General features: G+C 44.5%; 2 protein-coding genes across 6 annotated transcripts in view; one reads left to right on the forward strand and one right to left on the reverse strand.

Moving 5' to 3' along the window:
• Positions 1-16,892, forward strand: part of LOC140212769 (semaphorin-4B-like) — a 124,200-nt gene that overhangs the window by 6,838 nt on the left and 100,470 nt on the right. For all 4 annotated transcript variants that reach the window (XM_072283972.1, XM_072283982.1, XM_072238117.1 and 1 more), the window contains exon 2: positions 2,755-2,866. The gene's annotated coding sequence lies outside the window, so the exon portion shown is untranslated. The remainder of the gene's footprint in view (positions 1-2,754; positions 2,867-16,892) is intronic.
• LOC140184921 (semaphorin-7A-like) overlaps positions 1-16,892 on the reverse strand; it is a 40,722-nt gene that overhangs the window by 5,952 nt on the left and 17,878 nt on the right. For both annotated transcript variants that reach the window (XM_072238135.1, XM_072238125.1), the window contains 4 exons: positions 16,542-16,653; positions 11,044-11,230; positions 4,461-4,576; positions 2,901-3,073 (listed from right to left, as the gene is read on the reverse strand). In XM_072238135.1, coding sequence (XP_072094236.1) covers positions 2,901-3,073; positions 4,461-4,576; positions 11,044-11,230; positions 16,542-16,653 — 588 coding nt within the window. The remainder of the gene's footprint in view (positions 1-2,900; positions 3,074-4,460; positions 4,577-11,043; positions 11,231-16,541; positions 16,654-16,892) is intronic.

Raw genomic sequence — 16,892 nt, forward strand, 5'->3', positions numbered from 1 at the left:
CAAACCACACTGATAAACATAGATAATGACATTCCTGTGACCTTACAGGATAATATTGCACATGACATCAGTTTCCTGTAGAAATCATTTCCCATGTCTTTGTGATATTTATTAGCTCTGGAGTTGGGGTAAGTCCGTTATGACCCTTCACTGTGTCTAGAAAAGTTGAGTTGAAAAACTTGAGCGTGTACCTGCCTTGGGAGTGTGTGACAGGACAGTGTAGAGGGAGCTTCACTCTGTCTCTGACCCTGGTAGTGTACAAAAATTTTTTTTAAATCTGCAAAAATGTTGAAAATCTGAATTAACAACAGAAAATACTGGAAAATTTCAGCAGGCCACTCAGCAGCAACAGGAAAAGAAACTGGGTTAACATTTCAAGTCAACGATGCTTTGTCACAACTGGTTAAGAGAGAAAGAGACTTGCAACTGAATTATTAACCCAGTTACTTTTTCTGTTCTGCTGCCTGACCTGCTCAGTATTTCCAGAAGGTTCTGTTTACACTTTCGATGGACAGCATAGCTCTGTGCTTGCTAGCTAATGTCTAGCCAATCCTGTAGAAGAAAATCAGGAGGGCTGAAAGCAGGCACGAGTTTACTCTAGCAGACAATGTGAAGGAGAATCATAAGGGCTTCTACAGATATACTAACAGAAAAAGGATAGCAAGGGACAAAATTGGTCCTCTGGAAGATCAGAACAGTAATCCATGTTTGGAGCCAAAAGAGATGGGGGAGATTTGAAATGCATTTTTTGCATCTGTATTTACTTGGGAGACAAACAGAGCCTATAGAAATGAGGCAAAGCAGCAGCGAGGCCATGGGCCCTATACAGATTACACAGGAAGAGGTGTGTGCTCTCTTGAGGCAAATTAGGGTGGATAAATCCCCAGGGCCTGACAATATGTTCCATGAGCCTGTGTGAGGCTAGTGCAGAAACTGCAGGGGTCCTAGTAAAATATTTAAAACATCCTTAGCTATGTGTGAGGTGCTGAGGATTTGAGAATAGCTAATATTGTTCTACTCTTTAAGAAAGGTTCTGAGAATAAGCCAGGAAATTATAGGCCAGCGAGCCTGACATCAGTCGTGGAAAAGTTATTGGAAAGTATTCTAAGGGACTGAATATTTAAGTATTTGGATAGAGGTGGACTTATTTGAGATAGTTAATAATGTTTGTGTGTGGTAAGTAACCAATTTTAGGGATGTTTTGATGAAGACAAAGCAGTGGATGTTGTCTGCATGAACTTTAGCAAGACCTTTGACAAGGTCCTGCATGGACTGGTCCAGAAAGTTCACTCATTTGGCATTCAGGATGGAGTATTTAATTCAACTCAACCTTGGCTTTGTGGGGGCAGCCACAGTAGATGGTTGCCTCTTTGAATGAGGCCTGTGACTAGTGATGTGCCATGGGGATTGATGATGTGTCTGTTGTTTGTCATCTATATTAAAGATCAGCAGGTTTGTGGTGACACCAAGATTTAGGGCATAGTGAACTGCAAAGAAGGCAATTCAAAGCTTGCAGCAGGATCTGGACCAGCGAGGAAAATGGGCTGAAAATTTTCATATGGAATTTAATGCAGATGAGTGTGAGGTGTTGCATTTTGGGAGGACAAGCCAGGGTAAGACTTGAACCTGGTCTTAGCCTGTTCCCATCTACCTCACTGACAGTATCCATCTATCCCTCACCCATCCATGTAACTATCTAAACTTCTCTGATTCTCACCACCTCCTCAGTGAAGAAGTTACTCCTCATGTTCACCCTAAACCTGTACTTTAGTTCTAGTCTCACCCAACCTTGAGGGAAAAAGCCAGCATGTATTTACCACATCTATACTAATGCCTTGGTAGCATAGTAGTTAGCACAATGCTATTACACCTCAGGGCAGGTGATGGGGGTGGGTTTCAGAGTTTGGAGTTCTGCATTACGGTCTGTATTAGGCACCTGTAAGTAGTTTGTAAGGAGATTTGATAGAGATTGAGGGTAAATGCCAGCAGGATTTTTCCACTGAGGTTGGGTAGGACAAACAACAGGAATTCTGCAGATGCTGGAAATTCAAGCAACACACATCAAAGTTGCTGGTGAACGCAGCAGGCCAGGCAGCATCTGTAGGAAGAGGTGCAATTGACGTTTCAGGCCGAGACCCTTCGTCAGGACTAACTGAAGGAAGAGTGAGTAAGAGATTTGAAAGTTGGAGGGGGAGGGGGAGATCCAAAATGATAGGAGAAGACAGGAGGGGGAGGGATAAAGCCAAGAGCTGGACAGGTGATAGGCAAAAGGGGATACGAGAGGATCATGGGACAGGAGGTCTGGGAAGAAAGACAAGGGGGGGGTACCCAGAGGATGGGCAAGAGGTATATTCAGAGGGACAGAGGGAGAAAAAGGAGAGTGAGAGAAAGAATGTGTGCATAAAAATAAGTAACAGATGGGGTACGAGGGGGAGGTCATGGGTTAAGGGTGGAAGCTGAGGAGTTTTAAAGGGAACATGAGGGGAAACAACTTCACCCAGAGGGTCACGAGAGTGTGCAACAAACTGCCAGCACAAGTGGTTTACGCAAACTCTATTTCATCGTTTAAGCAAAATGTGGATAGGTACATGGAAGGTAAGTGGAAGGAGGGCTATACAGGTTGATGCGAGTAGGCAGTGTAAATGGTTTTGGCATATGCTAGATGGGTCAAAGGGCCATACTTTTTAATGACTGATGTTTGTGGATGAGAACCTATCAAGCTATGACTACTAAAAGATGTCTTTTTTGATCTAGGGTCTGTGCAGCAATGAGGAAATGGCACCTAAATGAGAGAAGTGATGCAGAAGGAAAAGGAGAAAATGGAGCCTGAGCAAGGCAGAGTGGGGGCAAGGAGCATTGTAATGAGGTTGGTCAAAAAGGGGTTTGTTAATAGCGTGTACCTGTCTGTAACACTGAGGGTTCGGGGGATAGCCACACACTCCCCACTGGTTCTGTTCCATCCACAGTATGGGTCCCTGGCAGCAACACACTGCACACACGTGCTGCCGTAGTCTGCGCAGTTGGCGAGTGGGAGCCGCACCATCTCCACTGCTGTTCCAACATACAGGTGGCCCTGAAAGGGATCAAACCGTTCTGGGTCAGTGTTGTGTGTCCTCCACACCCTGTTGCTGATGCTAACAGTTGCTTCTGTGAATAGGACTACTGATTACGTGAGCAGATGAAGCAACTTGTGCAGTGATGTTATGTGCTTTCATCTCAACTGAACTCCTTGAATCTCAACTCAGAATGAATCTTTTCTATTCAATATTGAAAGGTCTAGATAGAGTTGAAAGTTCAAAGTAAGTTTACTATCAAAGCATCACGTACTACCCTGGAATTTATTTTCTTCCGGGCATTCACAGTAGAACAAAGGAATACAACAGAAATTGTGTGGATGTTAAGGTGATGTTTCCATAGTGGAGGAGTCTGGGACTAGAGGGCACTGCTTTAGAATACAAGGACATCCATTTAGAACAGATGAGGAATTTCTTTAGCCAGAGGATGTTGAATCTGTGGAATCATTGGCACAGACAGCTATGTAGGCTAAGTCATTGGGTGTACTTGAAGTGGAAGTAGATAAGTCCTTGATTAGTAAATATGTCAAAAGTTTATGGGTAGAACAGGAGAATGGAGTTGAGAGAGATAATAAATCAATCATGGTGAAATGGTGGAGCAGACTCCTCAAGTCAAATGGCATAACTCTGCTCTTAGATGTTACAGTCATATGGTGTTCCTGCTTGCTCTATTCCCCTAAATATCAGTAGGTCCCACTGTGTTACTGGGCTGTGTGCACCGCGAATAGTTCTTAAGCTTGAAGTTGGCTCAGGGTAAACATATTTGGTTATTGCAGTTCCAGAGGTGACAGATGGAAAATGGAACAAGGTAGCTTACATCAATCACTGGCAAGGTACAGGACTGGATGGGCACTTGAGTCAACCTGTGCCCTCCTGGAGATGAGTGCAGTTCATCATTTAATGATAGAAAGATTAGCTTTATTTGTCACCTGTACTATACATCAAAACAAACAGTGTCATAGAGCACTACAGCACAGAAACAGGTCCTTTGGCCAATCTGGTCCATGCCAAGTCCAATCGACCTACACCTGGACCATAGTCCTTCATACCACTTCCATCCAAACTTCTCTTAACTGTTGCAATCAAACATTGAAATGCATCGTTTGCATTAGTGTTTTATTTTGTGGTTATGTTGGGAGCAGCCCAACACACTTCTGTCGTCAACCTTGCATGCCTACAACTCACTAACCCTAACCTGTATGTCCTTGGAATGTGGGAGGAAACCGGAGCACCCTAAGGGTACCCATGCAGTCACGGGAAGAACATACAAAGTCCTTACAGTCGACAGCGGGAATTGAACCCTAGTCTTCCTATCGTTGACACTGTAAAGCATTACGCTAACTGCTAATGGCATAATGCCCTTGTCATTCCCTGTCAGAACATTACCATGCTCGAGTCCAGCGTCATGATGGAGATGGGAGCTTCAGCTGTAAAGGGGCTAAGCTCTGAAATGATGAAGGACTTCCCACTGTTGAGTAGAACTTTGTGGATTTTCCCATTACCTTGAAAAGAAAATACAAACGTCATGGCTACAGGGCATCCTTCACACCTGCCCCATTCACAGACTAGGTAAGTAAGGCATAGGAGCATGAAAGCATTCATTGAGTCATACAACATGGAAACAAGCCCTCCGACGCAACTTGTCTATACTGATGATGTCCAGTGAACTAGTCCCCTCTGAGGGTGTTTGGCCCATAGCTCTCTAACTCTTTCCTATCCATTCACGTATCTAGATGGCTTTTAAATGTTGCTAATACCCCAACTTTTACCGCTATTTCTGGCAGCTCATTCCATATATGCATCACCCTTTGTGTGAAGGAGCTGCCCCTGATGATCCTTTTAAATCTCTCACCTCTAATCTTAAACCAATCCCCTCTGCTTTTAGCCCATCCCTGGGAAAAGACTGCTTTCACCTTGCCTTTGCCCTTCATAATCTTATATAGCCCAATCAGATTGCTCCTCTCTCTCCTATGTTATAGGGAATAAAGTCCTAGTCTACATAACTTCAGCTTGTAACTCAGCGCCCCAAATCTAGACAACATCCTCGTAAATCTCTTCTACATTCTTTCTAGTTTAGTATGATCTTTCCTCCAACAGGATGACAAAAACTGTACACAATACTCCCAAGTGTGGTCTCACCAGTGTCTTGTGTAACTGTAATATAACTCGCCAACTCTGCATTCAGTGCCCTGACTAATGAAAGCCAGTGTGCTAAACAACTTTCTTCACCACTCTGTCTATTTGTTATACCACAAGGCCATAACTGGTGTTCTACCTCAACACCATTTCACAGGGCTATCCCACTTGGTTGTTACTGGTATGGCGGACCTGTCATCCAAGGAATCCGTCTGGCAAATCCCTCTATAGCAATCTTCTGTGAATAGGGAGTCGAAACTGTACACAATACTCCATATAACTGTTGTGAGACATTCCTACTCCGGTACTCAAATCCTTTAGCAAGAAGGGCCAACATGCCACTTGTGTTCCCGGTTGTCTGCTATACCTACCTTGTCAGTCCATGGCCACCTCCACTGCCATGATGAGGCCACTCTTGGGTTGGAAGAGCAACAACTCATTTTCTGTCTAGGTAGCCTCTAACCTGACAGCATGAATGTCGATTTCTCTAACTTTTGGTGATTCCTCCCCGTTCGTTCTTTTTTTCCATTTCCCATTTTGACTCCCCTCTTAACCCCTTCTCACTTGCCTATCACCTGTCCCTGGTGCCCCTGTTCCTTCTTTCTCTCATGATCCACTATCCTCTATCAGATTCTTTCCTCTGCCCTTTACTTCGTCCATCTATCACCTCCCAGCTTCTCACTTCATCCCTCTCTCCCCCACCTACCCACCTTCCTGCTCAGCTATCATTTGCCAGCTTGTAGTACCACCTTATTCTGCCTTCTTCACCCTTCCTTTCCAGACTTGATAAAGGATCTTGGCCTGAAAGGTCAAATATTTATTCCTCTCCATGGGTGCTGCCTAACCTGCTAAGTTCCTCCGGCATTTGTGATCATTGCACCTAAAATCATGCTGGTTTTCAAGTGGTGTATGTAAAATAACTTTTAAATATTTCCTTGCCTCTCAATTTAAGAAAAGAATACTTGCCATCTGTGTGAGAAGATGGCACAGATAGCACATCTGTTTCATTCGCAGGAGGTTCATGAGAATGATCATGGGAATGAATGGGTTAACATATGAAGAACATTTGATGGCTCTACGCCTTGTCTCACTGGAGTTCAGAAAAATGAGGGTGGATCCCATTGAAACTTATTGAATATTGAAAGGCCTAGATCAAGTAGACATGGAGAGGAGGTTTCCAGTAGTGGGGATGTCTAGGACCCGAGGTCACTGCCTCAATAAAGGGTGTCCCTTTTGAATAGAGATGAAGAAGAGTTTTTTTTTTTTGAGCCAAAGGGTGGTGAACCTGTGGAAGTTATTGCCGCAGATGGCTGTGGAGACCAAGTCAGTGGGTATATTTAGGTGAAGGTTGATAGGTTCTTGATTGGTAAGGCGTCAAAGGTTACGGAGAGACGTCAGAAGAATAGGATTGAAGGGGATAATAAAACAGCCAGATCTGATAGGCCAAATGGCCTAATTCTGCTCTGATGTCTTATGGTCTTTCTCTACCAATGGGTGCCACTGCATTGTTCCTTATTGAACGGTTTGCCTGATCATTTAGCTTCCCCTTGGAGCTTCCCTATCTCCCTATCGCAACTCGTCTTCACACCTTCTTCCATGCCTCACCAGTCCTGGAAATAGTACAATTATGTTTGATGTAGTCTGTAAATAGCCTGGAGCTGGGCCTCAATTCCTGGAATTTCCCACCCGTCACAGCCCACCAAACTGAGACATAGAAACATAGAAAATAGGTGCAGGAGTAGGCCATTCGGCCCTTCAAGCCTGCACCGCCATTTATTATGATCATGGCTGATCATCCAACTCAGAACACCGCCCCAGCCTTCCCTCCATACCCCCTGACCCCCGTAGCCACAAGGGCCATATCTAACTACCTCTTAAATATAGCCAATGAACTGGCCTCAACTGTTTCCGGTGGCAGAGAATTCCACAGATTCACCACTCTCTGTGTGAAGAAGTTTTTCCTAATCTCGGTCCTAAAAGGCTTCCCCTCTATCCTCAAACTGTGACCCCTCGTTCTGGACTTCCCCAACATCGGGAACAATCTTCCTGCATCTAGCCTGTCCAATCCCTTTAGGACCTTATACGTTTCAATCAGATCCCCCCTCAATCTTCTAAATTCCAACGAGTACAAGCCCAGTTCATCCAGTCTTTCTTCATATGAAAGTCCTGCCATCCCAGGAATCAATCTGGTGAACCTTCTTTGTACTCCCTCTATGGCAAGGATGTCTTTCCTCAGATTAGGGGACCAAGACTGCACACAATACTCCAGGTGTGGTCTCACCAAGGCCTTGTAAACTGCAGTAGTACCTCCCTGCTCCTGTACTCAAATCCTCTCGCTATAAATGCCAGCATACCATTCGCCTTTTTCACCGCCTGCTGTACCTGCATGCCCACTTTCAATGACTGGTGTATAATGACACCCAGGTCACGTTGCACCTCCCCTTTTCCAAATCGGCCATCATTCAGATAATAATCTGTTTTCCTATTTTTGCCACCGAAGTGGATAACTTCACATTTATCCACATTAAATTGCATCTGCCATGAATTTGCCCACTCACCCAACCTATCCAAGTCACCCTGCATCCTCTTAGCATCCTCCTCACAGCTAACACTGCCACCCAGCTTCGTGTCATCCGCAAACTTGGAGATGCTGCATTTAATTCCCTCATCCAAGTCATTAATATATATTGTAAACAACTGAGGTCCCAGCACTGAGCCTTGCAGTACCCCACTAGTCACCGCCTGCCATTCTGAAAAGGTCCTGTTTATTCCCACTCTTTGCTTCCTGTCTGCTAACCAACTCACCACCCACACCAATACCTTACCCCCAATACCGTGTGCTTTAAGTTTGCACACTAATCTCCTGTGTGGGACCTTGTCAAAAGCCTTCTGAAAATCCAAATATACCACATCCACTGGTTCTCCCCTATCCACTCTACTAGTTACATCCTCAAAAAATTCTATGAGATTCGTCAGACATGATTTTCCTTTCACAAATCCATGCTGACTTTGTCCGATCATTTCACCGCTTTCCAAATGTGCTGTTATCACATCCTTGATAACTGACTCCAGCAGTTTCCCCACCACCAACGTTAGGCTAACCGGTCTATAATTCCCCGGTTTCTCTCTCCCTCCTTTTTTAAAAAGTGGAGTTACATTAGCCACCCTCCAATCCTCAGGAACTAGTCCAGAATCTAAGTTTTGAAAGGTTATCACTAATGCATCCACTATTTCTTGGGCTACTTGCTTAAGCACCCTGGGATGCAGACCATCCGGCCCTGGGGATTTATCTGCCTTCAATCCCTTCAATATACCTAACACCACTTCCCTACTAACATGTATTTCGCTCAGTTCCTCCATCTCACTGGACCCTCTGTCCCCTACTATTTCTGGAGGATTATTTATGTCCTCCTTAGTGAAGACAGAACCAAAATAATTATTCAATTGGTCTGCCATGTCCTTGCTCCCCATAATCAATTCACCTGTTTCTGCCTGCAGGGGACCTACATTTGTCTTTACCAGTCTTTTCCTTTTTACATATCTATAAAAGCTTTTACAGTCCGTTTTTATGCTGCCTGCCAGTTTTCTCTCATAATCTTTTTTCCCCTTCCTAATTAAGCCCTTTGTCCTCCTCTGCTGAACTCTGAATTTCTCCCAGTCCTCAGGTGAGCCACTTTCTCTGGCTAATTTGTATGCTGCTTCTTTGGAATTGATACTATCCCTAATTTCTCTTGTCAGCCACGGATGCACTACCTTCCTTGATTTATTCTTTTGCCAAAATGGGATGAACATTTGTTGCAGTTCATCCATGCAACCTTTAAATGCTTGCCATTGCATATCCACCGTCAATCCTTTAAGTGTCATTTGCCAGTCTATCTTAGCTAATTCACGTCTCATACCTTCAAAGTTACCCCTCTTTAAGTTCAGAACCTTTGTTTCTGAATTAACTATGTCACTCTCCATCTTAATGAAGAATTCCACCATATTATGGTCACTCTTACCCAAGGGGCCTCTCACGACAAGATTGCTAATTAACCCTTCCTCATTGCTCAAAACCCAGTCCAGAATAGCCTGCTCTCTAGTCGGTTCCTCAACATGTTGGTTCAAAAAACCATCCCGCATACATTCCAAGAAATCCTCTTCCTCAGCACCTTTACCAATTTGGTTCACCCAATCTACATGTAGATTGAAGTCACCCATTATAACTGCTGTTCCTTTATTGCACACATTTCTAATTTCCTGTTTAATACCATCTCCGACCTCACTACTACTGTTAGGTGGCCTGTACACAACTCCCACCAGCGTCTTCTGCCCCTTAGTGTTACGCAGCTCTACCCATATCGATTCCACATCTTCCCGGCTTATGTCCTTCCTTTCTATTGCGTTAATCTCTTCGTTAACCAGCAACGCCACCTCACCTCCCCTTCCTTCATGTCTATCCCTCCTGAATATTGAATATCCCTGAACGTTGAGCTCCCATCCCTGGTCACCCTGGAGCCATGTCTCTGTGATCCCAACTATATCATAATCATTAATAACAATCTGCACTTTCAATTCAACTACCTTATTACGAATGCTCCTTGCATTGACACACAAAGCCTTCAGGCGCTCTTTTACAACTCTCTTAGCCCTTATACAATTATGCTGAAAAGTGGCCCTTTTTAATGCTCGCCATGGATTTGTCGGCCTGCCACTTTTACTTTTCTCCATAGTACTTTTTGTTTCTACCCTCACTTTACACCCCTCTGCCTCTCTGCACTGGTTCCCATCCCCCTGTAGTGAACTAACCTCCTCACGCCTAGCCTCTTTAATTTGATTCCCACCCCCCAACCATTCTAGTTTAAAGTCACCTCAGTGGCCCCCGCTAATCTCCCTGCCAGGATATTGGTCCCCCTAGGATTCAAGTGCACCCGTCCTTTTTGTACAGGTCACGCCTGCGCCAAAAGAGGTCCCAATGATCCAAAAACTTTAATCCCTGCCCCCTGCTCCAATCCCTCAGCCACGCATTTATCCTCCACCTCATCGCATTCCTACTCTCACTGTCGCGTGGCACAGGCAGTAATCCCGAGATTACTACCTTTGCGGTCCTTTTTCTCAACTCCCTTCCTTAGCTCCCTATATTCTCCTTTCAGGACCTCATCCCTTTTCCTACCTATGTCATTGGTACCTATATGTACCACGACCTCTGGCTCCTCACCCTCCCACTTCAGGATATCTTGGACACGATCAGAAATATCCCGGACCCTGGCACCAGGGAGGCAAACTACCATCCGGGTCTCTGGACTGCGTCCACAGAATCGCCTATCTGACCCCCTTACTATCGAGTCCCCTATCACAACTGCCCTCCTCTTCCTTGCCCTACCCTTCTGAGCTACAGGGCCGGACTCTGTGCCAGAGGCACGACCACTGTCGCTTCTCCCGGGTAAGCTGTCCCCCCCAACAGTACTCAAACAGGAGTACCTGTTGTTAAGGGGCACAGCCACCGGGGTACTCCCTATTACCTGACCTTTCCCCTTCCCCCTCCTAACCGTGACCCACTTAACTGCCTCCCGTAGCCCCGGCGTGACCACCTGCCTGCAACTCCTCTCTATCACCTCCTCACTCTCCCTGACCAGACGAAGGTCATCGAGCTGCAGCTCCAGTTCCGTAACGCGGTCCCTTAGGAGCTGCATCTCGATGCACTTGGCGCAGATGTGGACGTCCAGGAGGCTTGTAGACTCCAGGGCCTCCCACATCCGACACCGAGAACAGCAAACTGCCCTCACACTCATACTGCCCCTCTCCTCAAATAACAACAGAAAATGAATGTGCTAGTCTGGTGAATGTATCGTACCTGTACCAAGGAATAGGACATGATAGACGTCCTGGTTGGCCCCCTTCACTCTGTCCGCTGTAATCCTAGTGTAGTTGTTGTGCTTCATAACGTAGAGTGGGTGATTCAAAAATGGGTAGATAGACGCCTCAATTTCTGGGAAGCTTCTGATGGCTTGAATGACTTTGGGTGGGGTCACCTTGATGCACTGTGGAAATGAAGCCAGTTAGTCATTTTTTTCAGTGTGTCCAGTTCTCATTTTTGACCAGACACCTAGCCACCATGAATGCCCCATTGATGCATCTCAATCAAAGAATTTGGAAACTAAAGAAGTGGGCTTGTAGTCCATTCAGCCATTCAAGCCTGCCTGGCCATCCAGTAAAGTCTCATCATTCTGAGCTGTGGCCTTGACCCCAAATATCATCCAAATCCTTATGTTCCAATTTCTTCTTACCCAAGTGGAATTAAAACACTGAATTCTGAGGTAAGGCCCCTCAAGTCTGCTCCGCCATTCAGTAGATCACGGCTGATCTGTCAGTGGACTCAGCTCCACCTACCTGTCGTCTTCTCCCATAACCCCTGCTATGCAAAAATCTATCTTAAATATATTTAATGAGATAGCCTCAAATGTAATGTAATGGCCAGAGAATTCTAGAGATTCACTCCTCTCTGGGAAAAGCAATTCCTCCTCATCTCCAGGAGGGGAGATGACGACCTGAAAGAGGAAGAAGGGGAGAGGGAAGAACTCCATTTCCTTTAGTGTCCTGAAAAAGAAATTGTTTCTCTGGATCTTTCCAGTCCGGAGAAACTTGTTCCTCGTACATCGCCATCAAGCAACCTCTCACTGATCAGCCCTTGTCCTAAACACCAGTAAGTATTGAGCCAACTGATTCAAACCTTCCTCTTTGCAGTAAGCAGTCCTCTGCACCACTCTGAAAGCCAGTGTATCCTCCTTTAGCAAGGTACTCAAGACTGCACACAGCCTAGAATGCATCACCAATACTTTACCCAACTGCTCAAGACTTCAAGTCATTGCATCATACTGCAAGGATACAGGCCCTACAGCCCAACTGGTTCATTCAAGTTGATGGGGTGGTTAAGAATGCATATAGTATGTTGGCCTTCATTAGTCGGGGATTGTGTTCTAGCCACATGATAATGTTGCAGCACTATAAAACCCTAGTTAGAATATACTCAGAATATTGTGTTCACTTCTGGTTGCCTCATTATGGGAAGGATGTGGAAGCTGTAGATAGGTTGCAAAGGAATTTTACCAGGATGCTTGCCTGGATTAGAGAGTGTACTGTATAGCCTACAGTATAATAAGGGACTACTTTATGTTTTAGTAACAAGTCATTGAATGCGTTATTAGGCACATATTGAGCATGCGCTATTAGGCGTATATTGACCTGTACGTGTGTGCCGAGTTCGGTTTCTGCCAGTAAAGAACCATGAATCTTAGCTCCCGTCTCCAGCGTTTTTATTAATAGTATTGTTGTGTAACCAGGCCACATACACAACAAATTGGCGATGAGGTTAATGAACTTGCGTCGTATTGGAATGCTGTGTTTTAATTGATAACGACACTCAGAAGAAGAGCGCAAGGAAAGAGCCAAGGAGTGGGAGAAGGAGGCAGAGCGAGGCCACGAGTCTGAAAGGAAGCGGGAGCACAGCCGGGGTCGGGAATGCGGGAAACCAAGAGACACAGTCGGAGCCGCAGCTCGTCCAGCCGAGACCACAGCCAGCGCTGACCCCCCCCCCCTCCCCAGGGGCTGAGGGTCTGCCTGCCCCAGAAGGGAGATAAAAAGGAGCGACACACACACACATCTAGACAGAGTGCGCTCGTGGCGCTAGCAAAAAGGACACGCGAGTCAAAAAGGAAAATAAGGGGAAAACGGGGCTTAATTAACATAACAAAGATGGCGATGATTGGAACCATTACAGCATTTGATAGTGGCATTGAAGACTGGGCAACTTACATTGAAAGAGTGGAGTTCTTGTGAGGCTAACAGTGTTAAGGATGAAAAGAAAGCCAGTGTCTTCCTCAGTATTATGGGAGCAAAAACATACGGCCTGCTACGGAGCTTGTTGACCCCTGAAAAGCCAGCTGACAAAGCATTCAAGCAAATAGTAGACACTGTCCAACAGCATTTAAACCCCAAACCACTGGTCATTGCTGAAAGGTTTAAATTTCACAATAGTCATACTTTATTGATCTCGGGGGAAATTGGTTTTTGTTACAGTTGCACCATAAATAATTAAATAGTAATAAAACCATAAATAATTAAATAGTAATATGTGGGGACGGAACTGGACTCTCTCACAGTGGTGTCTGAAAAGAGGATGCTGTCTAAGTTGCATGCCATCTTGGTCAATGTCTCCCATCCTCAACATAATGTACTGGGTGGGTGGGCACAGGAGTACATTCAGCCAGAGACTCATTCTACCGAGATGCAGCACAGAGCGTCATAGGAAGTCATTCCTGCCTGTGGCCATCAAACTTTACAATTCCTCCCTTGGAGGGTCAGACACCCTGAACCAATAGGCTGGTCCTGGACTTATTTCATAATTTACTGGTGTAATTTACATATTACTATTTAACTATTTATGGTTCTATTACTATTTATTATTTATGGTGCAACTGTAACGAAAACCAATTTCCCCGGAGATCAATAAGGTATGACTATGACTATCCTATGACTATGTAAATTATGCCAGGAAATAAGTTAGTGTGTGGCAAGTTTCTGTGTGAAAGAGACCTTACATTTGAGAAGGCACTAAACATTGCAATATCAATGGGAACAGCGGTACAAGGTGCTTCCGAGATACAACCAAAATCTCTGGAATATGCCACAAATAAAATGTCACTGAACAGAAATGAAGGAAAGAAATGTAACCGTTGTGGGAACAGGTCACATGACCCAGATGACTCTTGGTTTAAAGACACAGAATGCAGAAACTGTGGCAAACAGGGCCACATTGGCAGAATATGCAAAGCTAGTAAACAGCAGCAAAAGGACAAAATACAGAGAAACAAGAAATCCCAGAAAGGAAAACACAACAATGTACACAACATGAAAGAAAGCAGTTCTGATGAAAATGACTCAGATGAAAGTGAATTGCCTTGTCTGCAACTTCACAGTGTGAAAGAGACAGATGATCAAAGAGTAATAAGGATATCACTCCACAAGTGGCAGGCGTGAGACTGAAAATAGAGTTGGACACAGGCTCAGCTTTAACAGTGATCTCTGTACACGACTACAAACGACTGTTTTCTCACATACCTCTGAAATGAACTAAACTCCTGCTAAAGACTTACACAGGACAGAAAGTGCATCCCAAAGGTAAAATTAAAGAGACAGTGACCTACGGAGCCAAAACACAGCAGCTGAACCACTATGTACTGAAAAATGGAGAACCACCTTTGCTGGGACGTGAATGGCTCAGGAAAATCCAGTTGGATTGGCACACCATCAAGGCACTAAATGTGTCAACAAAGGAGGGCAGCTCGGCAAGGAAGATGTCTGCAGCTCTCCTCTTACCCATTGTCAACAATGAGAAGCTGGACAGCGTCGACGATGAGGACGAATGCAGTATCCGTGGCCATGACTCGGATGAAGATACAGAGGATGCAAGGGAGACAGATGTTGCCAATAAGCGGTATGATGAAGACTACCTGGAGGTAAAAGAGCAGATGTACCAGGAGAAATTGACATCTCCCAAAAGACAGCTACAGCAGTTACAGGAAGGCACTTTGCAGGAGTATCAGAAAAGGATGAAGAAACGAGATCAACAATACAAGGAAAGATTATGAAATGCAGAGCTTTTTCTGCAACTGGAGACAGAACAAGTGAAAAGGAATTATATTAAAGAGAAGAAAGCAGCAGTGAAGGAATTTGAAGATTAAAAAGATTGAGTTGGAAGAAAAAAAGATGATTGAGAATGAGAGGCTAACGATGGAACTCACAGGAGATTCTATGGAGGTAAAGCCAATAATGACTAGGAAACTAAGGAGGAGACCGAATGACCCTGTTCCAATTACAGACAAAAGAGGACAACCTGCACCTGTGCAGTTAAATTACAAACTTTGTACTTGTTAACAGAGGAACAGATGATGGAAGATCTGCGAACTCTCAATAAGCTTAAATCTCCGAAAAGACCAGCATCTCCATCTTCTCCTGAGTATCTTCCCAGCACTCCTGCTGAATCACCGGCACAAAAACATGAAGCACAAATAGAAGATGGAAAGTGTTATTATGGAGATGGTATCATAAAGGTCAGGCTATCTATTTGGAATCTAAGGAGAATACGAAGATTGGCTGTGTTGGAACAAATGAGATATGGGTAAAGAAGACAAGTGATAGCGCAAAGATGCGGATATATCTAGGACAGCTGCACAGAGGAGTCTTCATTATATGAAGGTGATCTGCTGCCTAGAACTTTCAGCAAGTTGGAGGCGCACATCTTCTTAACTCCCATGCTCAGAGATCAAATTTTCATGACTTTTATATGGAAATCCGAATTAAAACAAACAAGTTTATTGACAGATGTTACCCAGAGAGGCAGAGAAGGACCCCCCCCCCCCCGCAAGAGACTTGAGTTATAAATGGGTCTTAGAGCAAAAGTTTTTTTTATTTAAAAAGGCTTGTTATAATTTAATATTACTACGTTACTTTGTTATAATTTGGTATTATTAAGTTACTAAGTAAACAAATGGCACTTAAGGGTAAACATATTTGTTTACCATAGTGCCCCAGTAAAAAAAAGTTGATACAGTATTAAAATAAAAGGGGAGGAATGTACCGTATGGCCTGCAGTATAATAAGGGACTACTTTATGTTTTAATAACACATTGTTGAATGCGCTATTAGGCATATATTGAGCATGTGCTATTAGGCATGTATTGATCTGTACATGTGTGCCAAGTTCAGTTTCTGCCAGTAAAGAACCATGAACCTTAGCTCCCATCTCCAGCGTTCTTATTAATAGCATTGTTGTGTAACCAGGCCACATACACAACAGAGAGCATGTCTTGAGAACATTGAACTATGGCTTTTCTCTTTGGAGTGAAGGAGGATGAGAAGTGACTTGATAAAGGTGTAAAAGATGATAAGAGGCATAAATAGAGTGGATAATCAGTGCCTATTTCACATGGCAGCAATGATTAATATGAGAGGGTATCCTTTTAAGATGATTGAAAGAACGTATGGGGATGTGCAATATCAGAAGTAGGTTTCCTTTGCACAGAGTGGTGAGTGCATAGAATACACTGCCGGGGTGGTGATAGAGGCAGATACATTAGCGTTTCAGAGACTTGTGGGCCGAAAGGCCTATGCTATGCTGTGTTCTCTGTGGTCCCTGCCGACCAAAATTCCCATCTAAGCTTGTCCATTTGCCCAGGTTTGTCCTCTAAACCTTTCCTCCTACACTTCCCTACTTCTGTCCTCCACAAAATAAATTTTGGTCCAAGCAATAAATGGGCAAGAACACACTGAACTCATTCCCAAAACTGTTCATACCGTTCCTGGCCGCTGGCCCCCAGGTAGGTTGCCGGTGAAGCCCTTCAGTTTTGGGTTTCGGAATGCCTGCTCTATGTCCGACTGGGAATAGGCACAGATACCAGTGGAGTTCCTGCAGAGAGTAGAATGTCAGAAAATTAGGTCTGTGAGCACCAGTCACTGCAGCGCCATGTTTTCTGGAACACTCATCCTCCCCCCTCCAGCTTTCAGTCAGTTTACCAGCAGCTTGTGAAGATGCCAGCAAGGATGGGCATTACACTGACCAGGAATGAAGACTGTTGGGTCACTGCACACATTAAATAGAAAAAAAAACGTGTTTCAGTCTGAAACTCCAACGGTTTATTCCCTCCA

Source organism: Mobula birostris, chromosome 2, assembly GCF_030028105.1.
Source record: "Mobula birostris isolate sMobBir1 chromosome 2, sMobBir1.hap1, whole genome shotgun sequence".
Classification (NCBI taxonomy): Eukaryota; Metazoa; Chordata; class Chondrichthyes; order Myliobatiformes; family Myliobatidae; genus Mobula; species Mobula birostris.